The 19,767-nt window shown below is 35.1% G+C and overlaps 1 protein-coding gene across 6 annotated transcripts in view; it reads right to left on the bottom strand.

Moving 5' to 3' along the window:
• The window catches only part of Robo2 (roundabout guidance receptor 2), a 482,486-nt gene that overhangs the window by 50,801 nt on the left and 411,918 nt on the right, over positions 1–19,767 (bottom strand). For all 6 annotated transcript variants that reach the window (XM_027412411.2, XM_027412408.2, XM_027412409.2 and 3 more), the window contains 3 exons: positions 16,910–17,034; positions 14,790–14,961; positions 5,636–5,818 (listed from right to left, as the gene is read on the bottom strand). In XM_027412411.2, coding sequence (XP_027268212.1) covers positions 5,636–5,818; positions 14,790–14,961; positions 16,910–17,034 — 480 coding nt within the window. The remainder of the gene's footprint in view (positions 1–5,635; positions 5,819–14,789; positions 14,962–16,909; positions 17,035–19,767) is intronic.

Genomic DNA, 19,767 nt, shown 5'->3' with positions numbered 1-19,767 from the left:
AAGAAAGGAAGAGGGTTGAAGACATATACAACCACACCTGATGGGGGAGGTCCTTCTGTGTATATGTTTGTCTTATTGGTTGATAAATAAAGTACTGTTGGCCAATGGGAAAGTAAATTAGGGGGGGCTAGGAGTCAAGGAGGATTCTGGGAAATGTAGTTAAGAGAAGTCTTGTGATCCAGGCAGGAAGTGATATAGCAGGCTGATTCAGAATATAAGCAGCGACCAGCAGGAAATCACTCTTTCCCTCCTGCTCTCTTCTCTGGAGCAGCCATGTGATCCATGCATCAGATAAGTCTTTATAAAATATATAGATTAATGATTATGGCTGATACTTAAGCCTGAGCTAGCTTATAAGAAATCCTAGTCATTGGCTAGCAGCATTGTGCCTAATATAAATCTCTGTGTGTTATTTGTGGCAGCGGGGCTCGGGCAGCTGGTGGAAAGAGTTATCATTACACATACCTCTTATCATAGTAGTATGCTTACATTTGTGAGGGAGAAGCCTGCCTTATTGTGTAGAACAGGCTGGTCTCTGCTCAGACACCAGCCTGACTCTTCCCCACCAGAGTGCTGGGATTAGGTGTTTGCCACAAAACTTAGTTGTTCTTTTTAAAGCGGGATGTAAAGATGACAATAAATTCTTTTATACCCTATGCTCCAATTTGAAAATAGCACCAAAGTAACAGCTCTAGTTGAACAACAGAATGCAAGCAAATAAATGATGAACAATTAGAATTTATACAATGGAAAATGTGTATTATCTTTTAATAGCACTTTTAGGAGTCATTCAGAGAATTACAGAAAAATATTGCCAATTGGGAGCTGCTTTTAGGCAATTCTCATTTCAAAGGAGTATTTGCCTTGATGTGAAAGAAACCCAGGATCAGGGATGAAAATTCATGGCCATCTCCATGTCACTATTTTTCTAAGCATAGGCTAGTCACTTTGTGTCTGTCAGAGATACATTTGAAAGGACCTTGGCGATGACTCAGTAATTTCTTCTAGCATCTCAACATAAGAACTTCTGGGAAGCAAACTACAGAAGCTTCAGACATGAACATCCGAAAACTTTTAGAATCACATTAAATATTTTAACTTATTTAGTTTTTTTATGAAAGTTGGAAGGAAGAGAGATTTTCCAAGTTTGTGTCAGATACAGAGGAATTCTATGCTTCTAATATCACCTGTCGGAATTAATCCTGTGGCATGTCTCCTAGAACTGGAGGGCAGAGGGAAGAAATGTAACTGTGAAGTAAATTGACATTTTGAAGTAAAGAAGCTCCCAGAGCGCCTATCTCTACTAGGTCACATTTTCCTACTACAAATGGAAACTTTAATGTTGCAGCCAAGTCTCCTTCCTCTTTCTGATGAGCTCTTACTCAAATATGAATGTATTAATTCTTTTTAATAAGTATTAACCAAGCCTAGATAATCAGACTGTAAAAATTCCATCAAATCACTGTTCTGTCAAATGACTGCAATTTCCCAAGAGTTATAGAAATCCATGCATAGAGTATTTACAGTGCTATAATGTCCTCAATCACATTAAATTGTTGATATATACCCAGCTTTCTAAATTTTTCTCATTATAGATAATAGTTACATAGTATAACCACCCCTTTAAAAGTGAACAGAAACTCACTTTCACCAAAATTTGAATACTCCAACAGTTACAAATTAAAAAAAAAATAGTGGCTAGATACATGGCTCAGTGGTTAAGAGCACTGGCTGTTCTTCCAGAGATTCCCAGTTCAATTCCCAGCACCCACATGGCAGTTTAAAACTGTCTCTAATTCCAGTCATGGGGAATTTCATGCTCTCTTCAGGTTCTACAGGAGTCCAGAACTCACATGAAGCACAGACTTACACATGGGCAAAATACCCTTACATAAAATATGAATAAATTAATACAATTATTATAAAGAAAAAAATGAAAATATATAACATTGAAGTTACACGTAATATTGACAAACATTATCCAGTCATATATGTACATATAATATATGATACATTTAAATCTCATTCTAATGGAAGTACATAGATTTATTTATAAATTTATTCACTTTTAGCTATAAACCCGTTATAATTGTGACCATATGTTTACTTTGTATTATAAAAAATCATTCAATATTTTCTTTATAAAATTCTTTTCAAATCTCCCTCATTTTCTAGCATCTGACATTGTGAATTTTTTCTATAGTCAGAGTTCCCCCAGGGAAACTGCACTCCTCAGTAGAAGTTAAGATAAATGCAACTGCCTCTTCTACAGATGTGAAAAGCACTGCACATATAATGTGAGAGAGAAGTTCCTTTTGAACAATGTCACTTGTGGGTTTATATTACATATAGAGGAATGGGCAATACTATGCATTTGTATCTGAGAATTTAAGCATGAGAAAAAATACAGAAAGAAAGATGACAAAGTGAAGATTTGTCCTGCCCTGAAAGTCCCTGCTTCTGGCTGTGAACAGCCGCAAAACATGTCAGACTAGATTCTCCTCCAATGATATGAATGTATTAGTTTGTGTTTGATTCTGGACATTTGTTTATACAAAAGTTCTGTCCATTAATTTACTCTGGTAAACATCTTAAATTTGCTGGTGCCAAAGAAAATTATCAACACCAGGAAACAGAGTTTTTTTCTCTTTTCAAATTTTACAAATAATCATTTTGTGATTAAAAACAAGTTTCAAAGTAGATATAAATGAGACACGGTGCATGTTTTGCCTACATAGTGTGAATGGAAGGCACTCTGCCAGACTTAGTGTCTCACCCTGCAAGCTATTTCTGTCTCTCCACTAATTAATATCTTCCTATTTCTTACTTTCTACAGACTGAGAATAGACTTGGGACAAAGGTGTAAGGAGAGTGTTTCAATCTACAATCCTATTTCTTATCAGTTTAGCTGTATTCAAAGTCTATGATGCTTAATAGAGGGATTACATCAAAGTTTTAACTGAATTTTGGTTGGAATTTGAAAAAAAAGTTACATGATGATCTAAATAGTGGTTCTATATTGACTTGATTTGTTGAAGTTCATGACTCTCCTCAAAAGCTAATTGTTAGAGATTATAAAGACATAAATCTGATAGATTACAGCATCAGCATCATGTAGTGATGAAACAACAGAAACTTCAGAAACATCATCAAGTTCCTGAAATTATATTGCTTTCATTTTATCTGATCTGGTATTTATAGTCGTAAAAGTGCAAATTTCCAAGATAAGTTTTGATGTAAAAAAGATATGAAAAGATCAATATAGCATATTCATTCTATAATTATTATAAAAACACTTTCAAGAAAAAAATAGCCAATCATTAACTCTTTGCTTTTAGAATGGGACATCATCCCACTCACAGAAACCATAACCTCAAACTTATGGGAATATGCATATCATTTCCATTCCTAATTAAAATTCCATATCCCCCAGTTTCTGTAAAGACAAAAATATAAAAATCCAAAAAGGGGAAAGATTAGATGAGAAGGAAAGAAAATATAGAGGCATTATCACAACCCAGATAGGAAATGCTACTTCCCTTGGATTTGGCAAGTTTTCATTTGCTCCCCACCTAGGAGAGAACAGCAGTTGCTAGAAGGCAAATGACAAGTATAAAGGACATCTATCCACAGAGTCAGCCATCTATCAATTAAGTATTAAGGTTTTGAAAGGCTTCTCTCTGGATTGGCCTTCTTCCAAATATCTGAAGGGCAAAGCACATTCTGAGTTAGCAGTTCTTTTCCAAGCTCATGGACATCAATCATAATGAGTCATGATAGTACGAAATGGACAATCCTTGTCAAGCTCAAAGACCAGCAGATATTTTCAACTTAAGTGCATAGGGTTTTGCAAAGAATTGCTGTGGGAGACAGAAAGAGATGTCTGCCTGATGTAATTGTACTGAAAGTGCAAACTGCAGGCTGTGAGAGCTATTGTATTACTCAGGCACGAGTGACTAAAGGTACCATGCCACAAGTGGATATAGTAGAACTTTTCATTAAAGTGACTTCCATGCTTTAATCTTCTATTGTTATCACTAAGTCAGGTGAAGCCATAAGCCTCAAATTGTCCTTGAGGTAAATTGGTCCTACCTTATTTTTCATGTGATTGATCTGAGCATGTCACAGGGAAGACATACAGCTTAATGATTGATTACATCAATCGACTGATTGACAGTATCTACAGGGGTAAAAGTAGAGAACAGGGCTGCAACCATGGCATTGAAAACCTGTTGCAATTCAGGACTTTTCACCCTCAAGTTGTTACTAACCATCCATTTCTGGGAAGGATCTCTAAATGGTGAGTGCTTTAACACAGATGATAAAGGAAGCAGGCAGCTTTGGCCACTGTAAAGTGAGGATGGGAAACTTCTTACCAACGTGTTTGATATGCTTCTTTTTCTAGACCTGATTAGTAATTAATACCATATATTTCATATGCTGTTCACATAAGAACAATGCTATAGTCAAGTTACCATATTTAATGTTGTTGCATAACAAGCAAGACAACCAAGCGGGTGGCATTCTTTGTGTTTTTTCTGTTTCAAAGTTTTCAATTTCCATTTCTAGCATGCATGTTTTCATAACTGATTTTGACAGAGAATTTATCAGTGATTAGAAGATTTAGTACATTATCTCAAAAACATTTCAAGTGTTCATAGGCTAAAATTAAAATTTCTCCTTTGATATTGGACTGCTTGTGTTCAGTTGGGAGTTGGGACCTTTTTACAGCTGTTAGAGAAAATAATTAAGAGTAAGTGCAAAAGTTAAATTGTAATAGAATATAACTTCAGTACTGGATTCATGCTGTCAGTCAATGAGTATGATTTTAGTGTCTTTGTCTCCCCCACTTCTAAACTCTCTCTTTCCTTTTCTGTCTCAGTCCCCAACCCATCTATCTTCCTTTCTCAATTACAGATGTTTAAATGTACAGAATCCAACATCCTTGAGAAGTTCTCTTGCATTTTACAAGACGGACACTAAGTTTAGAAATGCTGTAGATCATCTCGGGTCTCTTTCCTTTCATTTCTCCTGCAGCTATTTCTGCTCCTTTTCTCCTCCTCGTGCTTCCTTCTGTTCCTCCTTTTGAAAATGCTGTTTGTTCATACTGAAATAGGCACCCATTTAAGTGAACAGTAAATCACTTTATTCATGCCTCATCAGTTTTATTAATTCTTGTGAGATTTTTGCTTGATTGTCTTTTTTTTCCATCTGGGACATTTCCCAGTGTAATCTGCATTGTGACATACTAAAAGCTTATTTTCAAATCTTTTCTTCATTTCTGAGCATTTTAATAACTTTCTTGCCTAAGTACACTTCTCAAAAGATGTCTTTAGAGCATGCACGCTCTGCGTGTGTGGTTTTGAAGAACTAGTTGAGAAAAATAGTTGAGCATTTTATCAGTGTCTACTCTTGCTATGCTTCACTGGAGATACAAGCAGAAAGATTGCCTGTGGTCATAAAACGATATGGTCAAGAGCAATGCACTGAAGCATGTTGCTTATAATTGCATTTTACAGAGCAGGTTTTTATAACAAGCCCAAATCATCCGTTTGTTATTCCATTCCATTTCTTCCTCTCATTGCATTACATTCCAAAAGATAAGAGGTTTTTAGAGCTGAAAATAGTCTCTTACCAGCATAATTGCTGAGCCCCTTTCTCTTCTTTCTTCTCCAATACAGCCAGATGCTGAAACCCATCAAAATTACCCAGCAGGCACCACCAATGCCAGCTATAAATGCAGGTTGCTTCACAACATCAGTTATTTGCTCAGTTATGCTGTTATTGTTTTCAGTAATAACAACTTCGTTCCGTCCCCCTATTGAAGGAACAATAGTATCAGTTAACATTAAGACAAATAATAGCAGAAATAAAAGCACATTATACCAATGGTGCAGACATGACCTTTTGAAGCTTAGCTTATATTAGTTTTGTCCTGAAGGTGTCAAAATTACTCATAAGAAATTTTAAGTTCCAAATGAAGTACTGAATCATGTGTTTACAAGTGTCATTAAGGTGATTATTTTCTTTTAGTTTGTCAACAACAGCTTCTAAACCACTTACAGATTCATAAATAATCATTTGAACAACTACTAGCAACTGAAAGGATAGTTTTCTTAAACTTAAGTGATTCTTTATTAAAGTTCCCATAACACAAGTACTTGTGCATTGCTTTTCTGCTACTGTTTTGCCTATTTTCAAGTTGACATAATTCACAAAATTATATTATTTCATATGACCATCAATACTCTACCAAAGGTGTTATGTACAAATATACTTTGATTTTTGATGAGGATTGAAATTCTCTGTACAGGACAATAGCAATTATGAAAACATTAATTCATAGAGATAGCACACATAATGAAAACATTAAGAGATTCTCAAACTTATGTGGTCTCTAAGAGCTGTTAAGAGTAATTTAACAATTGAACATTGAATCAAGTTGTTTTTTTGTTGAGAAACTTTAGCCCTCTGAAAAATCAATGAAGCAAATTCCCAATCCATACTTAATAGGTTGTGGAATTGATGAATCACAGTGACATTGGACAACAACGATTTAAGATGTATTTATAAAATTAAAAATATTAGACAACAATAATCAAGTGAATCTTGTGTCAATATCATTTCTAGTCAGTATTTAATCAACGATGTGTGAAAGGTAAATTGCCAGCAAAATATAAAAGTGGCAGTCTAACAGATCACATCATAGAAATTCTTTTCATTGTTTTAGCAAATGCAATGCTGCTACATGTTAGGGAGAGCACATAGGAGGTACCCTCTCTCTGCAACTTATTAGATGGTAACTTATAGGCTTGGGTCAAGAACTTAATCTGCATGCCCCTGACTCAGATCATTGGCAATGTTACTGTCTCTTTCATGTATTTTGGATGCTTCTTTATTCATTCTGCCCTTCTTTGAGAACATTCTCTTTATTACCCTAAAATGCAGTTACACAGTCAACTCTTAGACCAGGAGTTTTTAAAGGAGTCTTTCTTCTCTTAGAGGCACTCATCAAATCTCTAGATATCTGGCATTGTCTTAATTGACCTGAGATAAAATTGGGAGTGTTGCTGGCACCTAGCAAGTGGAAATCACACAATTTACAACTTCCCATGCATAGAACCATTACAAATCAAAGCATGATCAAAACTCCAAAATTGCAGAAGTTGAGACATTTGCTAGAATGAGAACACAAGAGTCAGTGGGCTGCTTCTAAAGAAGCTAACAGGAGCAAAACCTTGTCCCATGTGATGGAAAGATTTACATTAAGAGTCTTTCAGTTGGCTTTGTAGACTGCTCAGGTGAACTGCTTAGGTTTGACCAACCTATAAAGCTCAAGGACCTTTCAACAACCCTGCTCATCGTACTTCGAAGAGGAAAATTAAGCCACATTCCTGAGCATTTCCCTGCCATCTAGTGACCAAATGTGAGCCAATGGTCTGTAGTGGTAACAACTCACATTGCCTTCAATTCTACCCCTTAACACTCGTAGCAACCCTCAATCCTCTTTCTCTTTCCTTGTGTATTAGAAATCAATATGTCTTGGAGGTTATTGTGTCTTTAAAAGACAGAAAACCTCATGCATGAAAGAATTTAAAGAGCTGAATGATTATGGAATAAAAACCCAGGTACCATTCCTCTAACCCTTGTTACACTGGACAATGAATAAGAAACAAACTTTTTTTTATTAAGTAAACCAAACTGCAGTCTTCTTTATTGTAACTGCTAGAGTTTTCTTACACACACACACACACACCATATATTTCATTGCTGAAAAGTATTTTGTACTTTTCCAGGTCTAAAAAGAATTATGCAGCAAAACTTTCTTGCCTGAAACATAGGCACCTTATATGTTATATGTATATGTGTAAAAATGAAAAAGCTGTGTTTACTAACATATTTTCAATATGTTATCTAGTGAATATTTTCAGTAGTAGCAGTTACTAAAAGGCCCCAAAACATAAAATGAACAAACAAAACCACAACAAATGCCAAAATCCTGAAAGAGTATAGAGCAAAGAGTAAGAGAAGATTTTCATTGTTTTAAGGGGAGTCCTTAAAATGTTTTATTTAATATTGCACAATATTTTTGTGAGGCATGGTGTATTATTTCTTCTTATGCGATGTTTTTGAAACAATGTTGTCAATTGTCCTGAAAAGAAGACAGACAAGGGTGGTATGATCCACCATGCTTTATTATTCTTGCAGACAAAAACAATGTAATGAAGTCTAGCACCTGCCTCCCATTGGAGAATAGCAATGAAGAAGAAAAGTAATATGTTAGAAAAAATTTAATTAGACACATCAGATTCAATTGTACCTATTTCTGTGAAAGTGTGTAGTTGTACTAAACAACTCTCCAAGAAGAGTGTTAAAGATGAATAACTAAAATAGTTTTATTATTAAGGAGATTATTGTTGTTTGAGGTACTGTTTGGTATGGATAAATTTCTTTCATGTTTTTGTCTGTTAGCTTTATTCCAAGTTTCATGTGGAACCCACTTTCACATATAAAATTGTTAAAAACAGTAAAGCAACACAAATTTCCATCTGGGTAAGGTTATGCATCCTATTTCACAGTATTCAAGTTATTGGTTTCTCCACATCGCTGAGATGGAATACTTGAAACTTTACACTGTCTGGACTAATAGAAATCTAAAATTATGAACCATACACTGCACCAATGTCAATGCATGACTATAGTAGCAAAGAGAAACGCAGGTAAGCTTGAGTCACGTTTCATGCCATTTCCAGTATGGAATACCCAATAGGGGAAGCATAAATTGAAACAGAAAAGGAGATTAGCCACCATTAAGTCACTATTCAACTGAGAAGTAGCAGTTGTGTACAAAGCCTTATCAGACAAGATGTGAAGCTTGATATGGAAGGATAATTAAAGAAACAATTAGGAAGTGTCTCAGGACAGCAGTAGATATTAAAAAGAAACAGGTCTCTGGAGGACACATCTTTTCTGGGTCAAACTGGACTTTTACATGTTCATGTCCTCATTTCTGTTACTCTACTGCTGTGGTCAGGATCACCTTTTAAACATAGCATATTCTAATTTCCTGAATAGGGCACAGAAAAGTCATTGATTTAACTGTTTTGTTTCTAGAAAAATTTGAACACTGGTTTGATATAGCACAGTGAATAAATAGGTGTGTTCAAAGTCCAGTTAGAGACTTGGTATTCTGGAAAAATACAGGTTGGTAAAACTTTTAACTTTATTGAAAATCATTTAAATGAAAGCCATTAGTTTGCTATAATATAATTGCTCAGAGAAGAACTGTGCTTGTCACAACACAGCATTGATTTAATATAATGTTTTCTTGGTTCCAAGAGAATCAGGTTCCCAAAATGCTATGAGATAGACAACCACTAGGAAAAGGGAAGAAAACATCAATTCCTTTAAAAAATGTTTTATTTACTAAATACAAAACAAAATCAAGACACAAGAGGGAAGGACGGTTACTTTGCAATCTTAGTTATCTTCATAGAGAAAAACTATATTCAGTAAATCCAGTTCATGTTCATTTCCTTTTTACGATTTCTGAGGGAGAATTATCCTTTTTTAATTTTGTTTAAAAAGAGTATTCTTGTTGATCAACAATGATGCATTTAGCATCAAAACAGACACTGAAGAGAGATGTACTTATGTATATTTTTGCTTTGTTTTGCCTGTTCTAAGATACAGTCTCCATATGGAGATCCGGCTGGCCTTGTTGAGCTCATTGTTCTAGCCTCAAACACATCAATATTTTCTTCACCCTTCTTGATACTGAGATTGTAAACTACAAGCATGTGACACCACACCAGGGTCCCCATAGTCTTAAAATAAGAAAAAAATGAAGCACAAAGGCTTGTTTCTAAATACTTTAAATAAAATATGTATTTATGCATATACATGCATGTGAATACACACACACACACACACACACACACACATATATATATATATATATATTATATATATATATATATTTAATTTGGAGTATACCTGTACCTCTTCCTTATTCCAATTTATTTCAGAAAAACCTCAGAAGGGCAGGTTTGTAAGTTTCCCTCAGGTTAAGGAATTAATTCATTCTGAACAACTAATTAAGAAGGGAAAGGCAATTTAGAGAAAAGGTAATACTTCAACTTTTTTCTTCAATGCTATTCAAGGAGCAAACAAAGAAAAGTTGGGAAGTCTAAAACATTTAACATCATGACTAAACATAAAGTCTGGTTCTATGCAGAAGAAGAAATTATTAGCCAGAAATCGGTGATATCTTGTTTCTATATCATTTATCATATTAGAAAATGAGGAGACAAAATTCTTTATGAACGTTTGATGAATATTTTTGATATATGCATAGTCTTTTTTAAATTTATTGTCACTATGATGCCAATAAGATCATAGATAATTGAAAGGGTTTAATGATGAGAGGTCTAGTAGTGAAATCTTCATCAATGGGCTTTTTCTTCCTTTAGTGATATACTCAAAATATGGAGCATAAGCAAGCTAGTGACCACACTGATATACCCTAATGCCAATTAAATAATATATCAGAACTCACAGCTTGCATATGCTTGAATGATAGAGAATTTAAGGGAAATCCAAAACTGAGGGTAGTACTCACTAATCAGCAAGCAATTACCCATAAAATCCTAGGATGGATCCTTACTTTGCATAGAGGAATGCTGCTAAGATCTGGTGCAAAGCAAAGATGTAAGGCAAGAGAATTTGTCCAGATAATATCCAGTTAAGAGAAGTGAATTCTTGATATTTGAGTTCCATTCAGTTAGGGGCACCAGAAAGATATACTAATATTTTTTATTGAAATTCCCAAATGGCCTTACCTTAGTCTGAACATCGAACTGAAGTAGTTTGTAGTCCAAGAAAAAGGACATAACCTAAATCTCTCATAAAAATAACATGAAAAGGAATAAGATGTCGCAAATTCAAGATAAAAAAATCCTGTAAGTTTACTTTGTAGGACAAACAACCATATTCCTTTACTGATCACAGACCTTCATAATATGTCATTGAAAATTCCAGCATCCAGTAAAATATAACCACCCATATAAGGATAGACAAGCGATTACAGAAAAACAGGGCAAGAAAAGAAAAGCATTTGGTGGAAGTAGACCATTCAACAATATAGGTTTTGAGTCAGGCAGAAAGTATTTTATGTATTGTATTTAAAAATAATTTTGTTACATTTATATATTTGTATATTTAACGTATTGCATAGGTGGAGCACACTCAAATCATACACTGTGCGAAAGTTAGAAAATAGCTTGTGGAATTTGTTTCTCTACTATGTGAGTCTCAGTGATGAAATGTATCTATTATTTTGGCAGCAAGCACTTTTATCTGCGGAGCCATTCTACCTTCTGGAGAAATGGATTTGAAAGAAGGGATGTCAATAAAACAGTCTATAATCTATACAGAGTGATAGAACTTAACATAATGGGTTAAAATGAATGGAAATACTTAATGAAATGACCTAATACTGGTATTTAAAGACAAAGTGTGTTTCAGAGCAAGAAGTCTCACAGTGAATTAAAGAGGAAAATATGATGATGGCTGTGAAGTAAGCTCACTAATAGGATGTAATTCTTAAATTATAATCACCCACAAGCAAATAGATAAAACAAAAGATGTTGACTGAAGGCTGTGGAGAGACTGTTCCTCACAGACTGAGGTATGAATAGATAGTTCCTTACAGACAAAGGGATGGAGAAATGGCCCCACAGTTAAAGACCTTGCTGCATAAAGGAGAAGAGTGGAGTTCACATCCTGAGGATCAACATAAACCTTGGGTGAACAGGGAAACCCATCTGTAATTCTATCACAAAGAAGGCACAGAGAGGGTAGCCCACAGACAAGCCTTATACTGGCAAACTCGGTATTATTGAGAGATCATGCTTTAAAGAATAAAACAGAAGAATAACTAAGGATTCCCAACATCTACCTCAGGTCTCCACACATACAGGACTGTACATTCACACATGTGAACATGCATATACACCACCTACATATATCTAGAAGGCAGAAAAGACCAAAAACTCAAAGTTTGGAGTTCTAAACTTAAAAGGAGATGTATAAATCCACAATTATCACTTATTTCCAGACTCATTTTTTGTAAGTAGTTTTGCTTGTCATTTGTAGAAAAGAACTATAATTTGAAATTTACAAACCACCATTCACAATTATTCTTCTTGGCATTGATACCATTGTTATATGAATAAATAATTAAGGAAGAGATAACATCTGTCCTTTCAAAATTCCTGAAGGATAAATATAAAAGAGGAAGGGAGACTTCACATCTACTTTGTAAATCCATTCACCCTCATTCCCGAACCTGACCAAGACAAAGATAAAAAGACACGAGAAGGAAAAGAATACCCAATCAGCAACATTCATGAACACAAACTCAAAATTCTTTACCACATGATACTAAACGAGATGCAGCAACAGAATTGAAGAGTATAATGATGACCAAATATAATTCATAGACAGGAAGGAAAAGACAATTTACCACTTAAAACTATTCAGTAGAATTTAACATGCCAACAACAACAACAAAATGGAGAGGGAAAATTTAAAATACATTCATATGTTATATAAATCAATGAGAAAAACAGATTTCAAACAACAATTCAGCACAGTGTAAAACATGTATCAAACACTCAGGAAGTATAACAGCAAAACATATAAAAGATCACACACTGAAAACTACAAAATACTCTTGCAGAGTAGTAACTAAGACTTCTGTAATGAAAACATGGGTTATGCTGCTGGGAAGGACTTACTGTTATGCTTGCTCAGTATTACATATAGATTCACTGCCTTTCCCATTGTGCTCAGTATTACATATAGATTCACTGCCTTTCCCATTGTGCTCAGTATTACATATAGATTCACTGCCTTTCCCATTGTGTTCAGTATTACATGTAGATTCACTGCCTTTCCCATTGTGCTCAGTATTACATATAGATTCACTGCCTTTCCCATTGTGCTCAGTATTACATATAGATTCACTGCCTTTCCCATTGTAATTCCATGATACTTTTGTAGAAACTGACAATCTGATTGGAAAAGTATGGGCAAAGTGAAAATAGCCACAACAATGTTGTAAAAGAAAATGATGGCATTTTCACATTACCCAATTAAAAAGACCACTGTAAGCCACAGCAATGAAAACAGTGTAGTTTTGCATATAGCCAAACATAAACATTAGGAACCCTGAAAGGGGTCAACATACATTTATTTCATTAGGGGAGGGTCAATAGATGCTGTCAATTCAATTTGATAAATTTATAGAATATGTAACTCTCAGCCTTTCAACTTCATGCAATTACCTGAAGATGAATTATAGACATAGGTATAAAAGCTAAAATTATAAAGCTTCCAGAATAAATTTAAAGTGATATATATATATAAAGTGATATATCACTTTAATATTAAATTGTACTTCATTAAAATTTAGCTCTTATCAAATATTAAACTAAACGGAGAACTCATGGACTAGAAGAAAATTCTCTTGTTTCATCCACTCTTGTGTGCGTGAGAGAGAAGGGGACATGGAAACCAAGAACATCATCCAATAAAGCAAAAGGACAAGAAATTAGCATAGGTAAAGTAGTTTTATATCAAGAAATTGTGAGAATTTTGAGCCTAAAATCATAGATGCATAGTTCACATCCACTGGAATGCAAAGACAATGGTGTTGATGTGCAGTTAGCCTGAATCTTTTTTGACGAATCCCACCCAAGTTTTAAAGTTTGCAAATTGTTTAGAGGTTTAAAGTAACGATAAAAGTGCATAATTCTATTATCTGTAAATTCTACCTTGGAACATTTCTTCAAAGAAATGAAGGCATGTGTTCCTGCAAAGGCTGAAAGATGAATGCAAACTCTCTGAAGAGCAAATGAGAAAAACAAAATAGAGCATGTTCAGCCAGGCAGTTGTGGCAGACACCTTTAATTCCAGCACTTGACAGGCAGAGGCAGGAGGATCTCTGTGAGTTCTAGATCAGCCTGGGCTACAAGAACTAGTTCCAGGACAGCCTCCAAAGTCACAGAGAAACCCTGTCTCAAAAATCCAAAAAAGAAAAAAACAAAAACAAAAACCAGGAAAAAAATAGAGCATGTTGTTCACAGGATTGAATATCATTGTGTAACCAAGCATTTAAACTGTGTGCAAATACATGAAAGAATCTCAGAAAGCACTGCCTGTGTCAAGAGGCAGACACAAATTGTCATGTTCTAGGTGATTCCATTAACAGACTTTTCCAGAACAGACAAACGTCACCAGCAGTGACAGGGAACACTTTTATTCAATAATGTGAAGAGATTTAACATTAATTTCTTCTCTCATGTGCATTACCAAATTCTTTTGGGCTGCTTCTCATTTTGACACATTCTAGCTCAAATGAAGTGTGCATAGCTCATACTCTCCAGTGATTAACTTTTTTTTCTGTATTTTCATTGAACCACAACTATTAGTAGATCTATGGAATACCAGTAACTTTATAGCCATCTAACCAACTCTTAATAATAAAACTCAATGGTTACAGATATAAGATTATGGGACACTTATACAAACAATTAGTAGTGTGAATTATTTGTAAGAACTGTCAATTAACCTACTTGCCTGTTTACCGATCAGGGTGTACTATATGGGTCTCTCAAAATAACTGGGCATGGTCCAGATGAACCAACACCCGCCCCCAAAAATACAATCTACCTTGCTGTGCATGGAGAGATACTAAACTTCAGACTTCATAGACCGATACTCACCAACTATTATTGGCTGTGGTTCACTTTTGACTCCAACCCCTGCACTTGTACTAGCTGCCACCTCTACCCGGTACTGAATTCCAGGGAATAAGCCACCTATTACTACAGAACGAATGGCGGCATCCACAGTTTTGTTGATATGGAATCGCGTTTCATTTCCCAGGCACCAGATCTATATAAAAGGGAGAGTAAAAACAGGTCATATGACAGCTCCATTCTTACAATTTGACTATTATAAATGAACATATGCACATTGACTAATCAATTATCTAGTCTTATAAAATTGTTCATAAATGACATTGGTAGCCATCCTCTGTGTGTTATGTGTATTTATGTACAAACCCTGTCATGCTCCTTTACATTTCACTATTATCATGTGAGTTTACATTGAGCAAGTTAGAAGGTGCAGTGACTCCTTTAACATATCAAGTAAATGATTGGTGATTTTAAATTTGACATTTGTATAGATAAAATCTCATAGTTTCCTCTGCTTAATTTATCAAAAATTGTTTATACATAACCCCACATAAATTTGGTGATTGGGTTTTATGTCAATGGTATGTAAGCACACAGCTAAATATAATTCATATTCCATTCAAGAAGATTAAGTTAAGAAGTAGTTAACAAGATTAATTGACCTCAGTTACAGGAATTGATCAAAATGAAATTAAAGTCAACATATACAGAGATATCAATAAACTTTAGAAGTGATCAAAACATATTTCCACACTCCACATGCATGAAATAAAATAGCAAGAAGCGTTCAGACACAGATGTTAAAGTTCAATATAAATTAAACTTATGGAATGTTTTTATTGGAGATACAGAAATTTGTTACTGTAAAATGGTTAGGAGACTTCTCAAGTATTTACATTTATTTATTTATCATACAGTGTTTCTTAATAAAACGCATATGCATGTGCAAAAATGTATAACATTTGTTTCTGAAACAGGGAAGCTCTTGCAGCATTTTCAGCCAGAGAAACCCTATGAATGGTATATTTCATTTAAGTAAGATATCTGTATGGCTGATGGAGGTGTACTTAGCTCTTATCTGAATGCATACCACTCTAAAATATGCTAGACATATAATGAGAAATATGCTGTAAACTATTATTACTAATTAAGCCCAAGTTTAGAGTTTCAAGTCTTGAACCATGTAGAAACAAATCCCTAGCTTCATTCACAAACACACAGGGAAGTCGTTAACTTTGTAATAGTCCCACAGTACGGCCATCCTGTTGGAATGGACATTTATCCTTCTTAAACTTAATCCTTAAAATATGATAGAAATTAAACAAAAAATCTAATTATCATATCCATTTGCTTCAGAAAGTTGACCATTAATGTGGCATAGTTTCATTTTTTAATAGGTTTTAGGAATAAAATTGAATCTGCCCAATTTAGCATGAAATTATTCAGCCTATTTTTCCCCACCAGCAATGAATTTCTGAAGGTGTAATCTCTAGTTCTTGATAACAGCTCCACCTGTGTGTTACTTCCCAAATACTAGAAATATATACAAACATCAAAAAAACAATTGCTTTGAATTTTTTCAAAGTTTAACATATAATCACCTCATGATTCAGCTACATTTATTATCAAATGTTAGACACATTGTGTCTTAAACATCATTGATGGTAATGGAACAACAGGGGTGTGTTTTTTTCTTTAGATATCATCAATTCAAATATGAGACTATTACTTTTTGTTATCCTATTAAAATTTTGTTTCAAGGTCCATCCCAAGGGAAACCTCAATGTGAGTTGGTACAGCGGTACTGTTCTTTCTCTCTCCCTTTTAACTTTCTAATCCACAGTTCATCTCTTCTTGATAATACAGGTGAGCTTGGCTTCATTGTGATTCATACTTCTACCATAAGTCCCTCCTTCTGTCATTACTGAGTCCCATTATACCAAAAACCATACCACTCTCCATTTTCCAACTGAGTTCTATGTCTCTGAGCTTGAGGTTAGGTTCTCATTCCCTATGCCTTCTCACCCTTTCCTCTCACACATCTCACTTTACATCTGAGCCTTTGGAGACTGGCTCTGTTGAAATGGTACTAAGACCTCCTGGGGTAGCTTGTCTGTGAACCTCCCTTTGTTAGCCCGGCTTACCTTATATTCCTGAATAATACCATTCTGGTGGTCTGGGGGTGGAGGATCCCAGGATACACTAATGCTTGTGCTGTTGTGGCTTCCAACTGTCAGCACCGTGACAGACTGGGGAGGGGCACTTGGGGCTGCAGAGGAAATAGATGGAATGTAAATTGTAAGTTCTGGTATGCATATGCTTACAGAAGATGAAGAAAAAGACAAGACCTTCCAGTCATCCTGAATCTGCTTATAGTTTTCAACAAGTGACAGCTGGTTGAAAAAACATACTTAGAATTAAGTGCACATATTAAAGCGGTGTAATCAGTAGGAGTTTTACACACTTGGTAACAAACTAAACAGCTACTACACTCAAAAAGGATATTTTCTGTGCTCAGCAGTGTGCGGCCAGTTTCCAGTCTTTCCAATGACCACAGGAAGAGGAAGCACCTTTTAGCTCTGTTTTGACTCAAGAAGCCATATTGTAAGGTAACACTGAAGTCAAACAGTACGTCAGAATTTAAACCCAGAATCTTTGATTCTAGAAGTCTGCACATTTTATCTTTAATACTTTCTAATGGCTGTGTTTCTAGAAGAAAACATAACAATACTCGAAGCAAAAGTATTCTCAGATGGTATATCCTAAAATGCAAACAAGCATTATTTCTACAGGGAGTAAGTTTGTTTTGTATTGTTTGAAATAATGTTTACTAAGTAAAATAGAAATTCAATTATGAATCTCACCAATAAAAACAATGCTTTTCTTTCCATACTGGGAAAAATAATTGACTATTAAGAACTGGCTCATAATTTAAGATTTAAAACATATTTTATGTGGCTGGGTAAGAACTCTACTAATAAAATTGAAAATGGGCTCATGTTGGGTCAGACGTGAAATGGAGATTTTTTTTTTTTTTTGATTTCCGAGAGTCATTCTCCCCCTTTATAGTTTCTCCTATAACTAATTACAACCATGCTGAGAAGCTATGAGTGAGAGCCGTTCCTGAATTTAGATTGCAGACTCTCCCATTCAGGGATTCCCAGAGCTAGGAAACACTAATTGAGCAGAACCTAGCCATTCTCAGCGAACCTCTTAATTTAACTCAATAGTCGAAAGAGAAATATTGGAACATTTGTATAGCACTAAAAATCTGCCTAGAGATTAAATACAAAGAATGTGTATCATTAAAGGATTTCTGTAAAACTATACATGCCTCATAACACCACACTTTACACTCCTTAGAAATATCCTAAAATACATCAAAGGCTATTTAAGAAAATGTCCCAAGTTTAGTAAATTTATCATGGCCTATTTCATTGGTATGGCATATTTGCATTGATATATAAAACCCAGAGAGACAGCTGCTAATACAGTTTGCTCCTTACTGTCCCTCAGTGTGACACTATGACTCCAGAATGTGGCACAATGACATAAATCTGACCACTTGTGTACCAGCCTTGCAGTTATTAAGTAAGTTGACTGCACTGAAAACCAGCCCTTGGAAGCCTGCTTTCCCTTCTCCTTGTTGCTGGCTAGGCAAGAACTCGAAGCCTGCTCCCTCAGCTTCTGCTGATTTGAAAGAAAGCAAATCGCTGCTCATTGCTCCCAGACTTGGTCCATCTGAGCCCATTTGTTACATTTACCAGGCCATACAGAACAGAGATAAATGTAGAGCAAATGCTGACAAATGTCTAATCCACAAGAAAAGTCCATTGCATTGAAACTGATTTTTTGGAACAAGGCTTAAAGTTGTTCTAAGTTATAATTACTTGCCCCACTCACTCACTGGTGGGACAAGTTTAATAGAGTATAAAATTATTAATAATGTTAGTATTTTTCTTGTTTTTGTATTTCCAAAAAGTAGTATAGTTTCAAGTATATTCCCTTTTTTCCATGTTGGTGGATCTTAAGGCAAATCAATGAGAAGTTAATGATTTTATTTTGTACTATAGGGAATGTGTGACTCTAAAGCTGGTTGAGCATGGACATCTGCCTGTTAGTATTTGCAGTGTGTTTCCAAAAGGCTGTTTCTTGTATCCTTTGACACAAAGCATTTTCTGGGTAAAGACTTTCATAGGACATGTGTCCACAAATTCCATCCACAAGCTGAATTGGGTGTGTGTGTGTGTGTGTGAGTGTACTTGTGTTCTCATCTTTTTACTCTGAGGGCAGTATGTACTAAAAGCCTTTCATTTACTGAAAGTAAAGACTGGTTAAAAATCTACATTCATCTCAGTGTCACCATAGGTTGACTTTAAAGTATCAGTGTTCTAAATATGGGGTGAGGAAGTGAAACTCTTCTAAGAAGATGGCCATAGCAAGTGTATCAATGGCCTTCCAAAGGAGAAATCATTGCCCCGATTGACAGTTTGTACAAAGAAAAATGACTGATAGATGTCAAGCTTGGCTATATCCCTAAACAGTGGTCACCACGAATATGTCTGTTCTGTGTACTTGAGTGTCTTACAGAATGTCTTCTGAACATAAATGAGCAAGATCCTCATTAAAATACAGGAATACATTATAAGATCAGTTCAAATGTCCTGAAACAGAAGGTTTATTTCCAAGGTATAATAAAAGATTAGATTCTGATATTTTTCCTTTTATTTCCCTTTGGTCTTTTCATCAGATATATGTCCCCTCTCTTTCTCTCCCTCTACCCCCCCTCTCTCTCTCATACACACACTCTCATACACCTCAGACAGACTCACAAAACACACTCATATACCTCAAACACCAAGCCCCGCCCCCCCTCACATGTGTTTCCATCATTTTACTTATACACTCTAGACTCACTCTTAGTTGATCTTTTTCTGGTCTTCCAATTATCACAAGCAGGAACTATAAAAGAAAGTGACTTAAATAAAAGATTGGTTTACAC

This window comes from Cricetulus griseus, chromosome 4 (genome assembly GCF_003668045.3).
Source record: "Cricetulus griseus strain 17A/GY chromosome 4, alternate assembly CriGri-PICRH-1.0, whole genome shotgun sequence".
NCBI lineage: Eukaryota > Metazoa > Chordata > Mammalia > Rodentia > Cricetidae > Cricetulus > Cricetulus griseus.
Note: the sequence above shows the minus strand (reverse complement) of the source record. Positions and strands in the feature narration are given on the sequence as shown.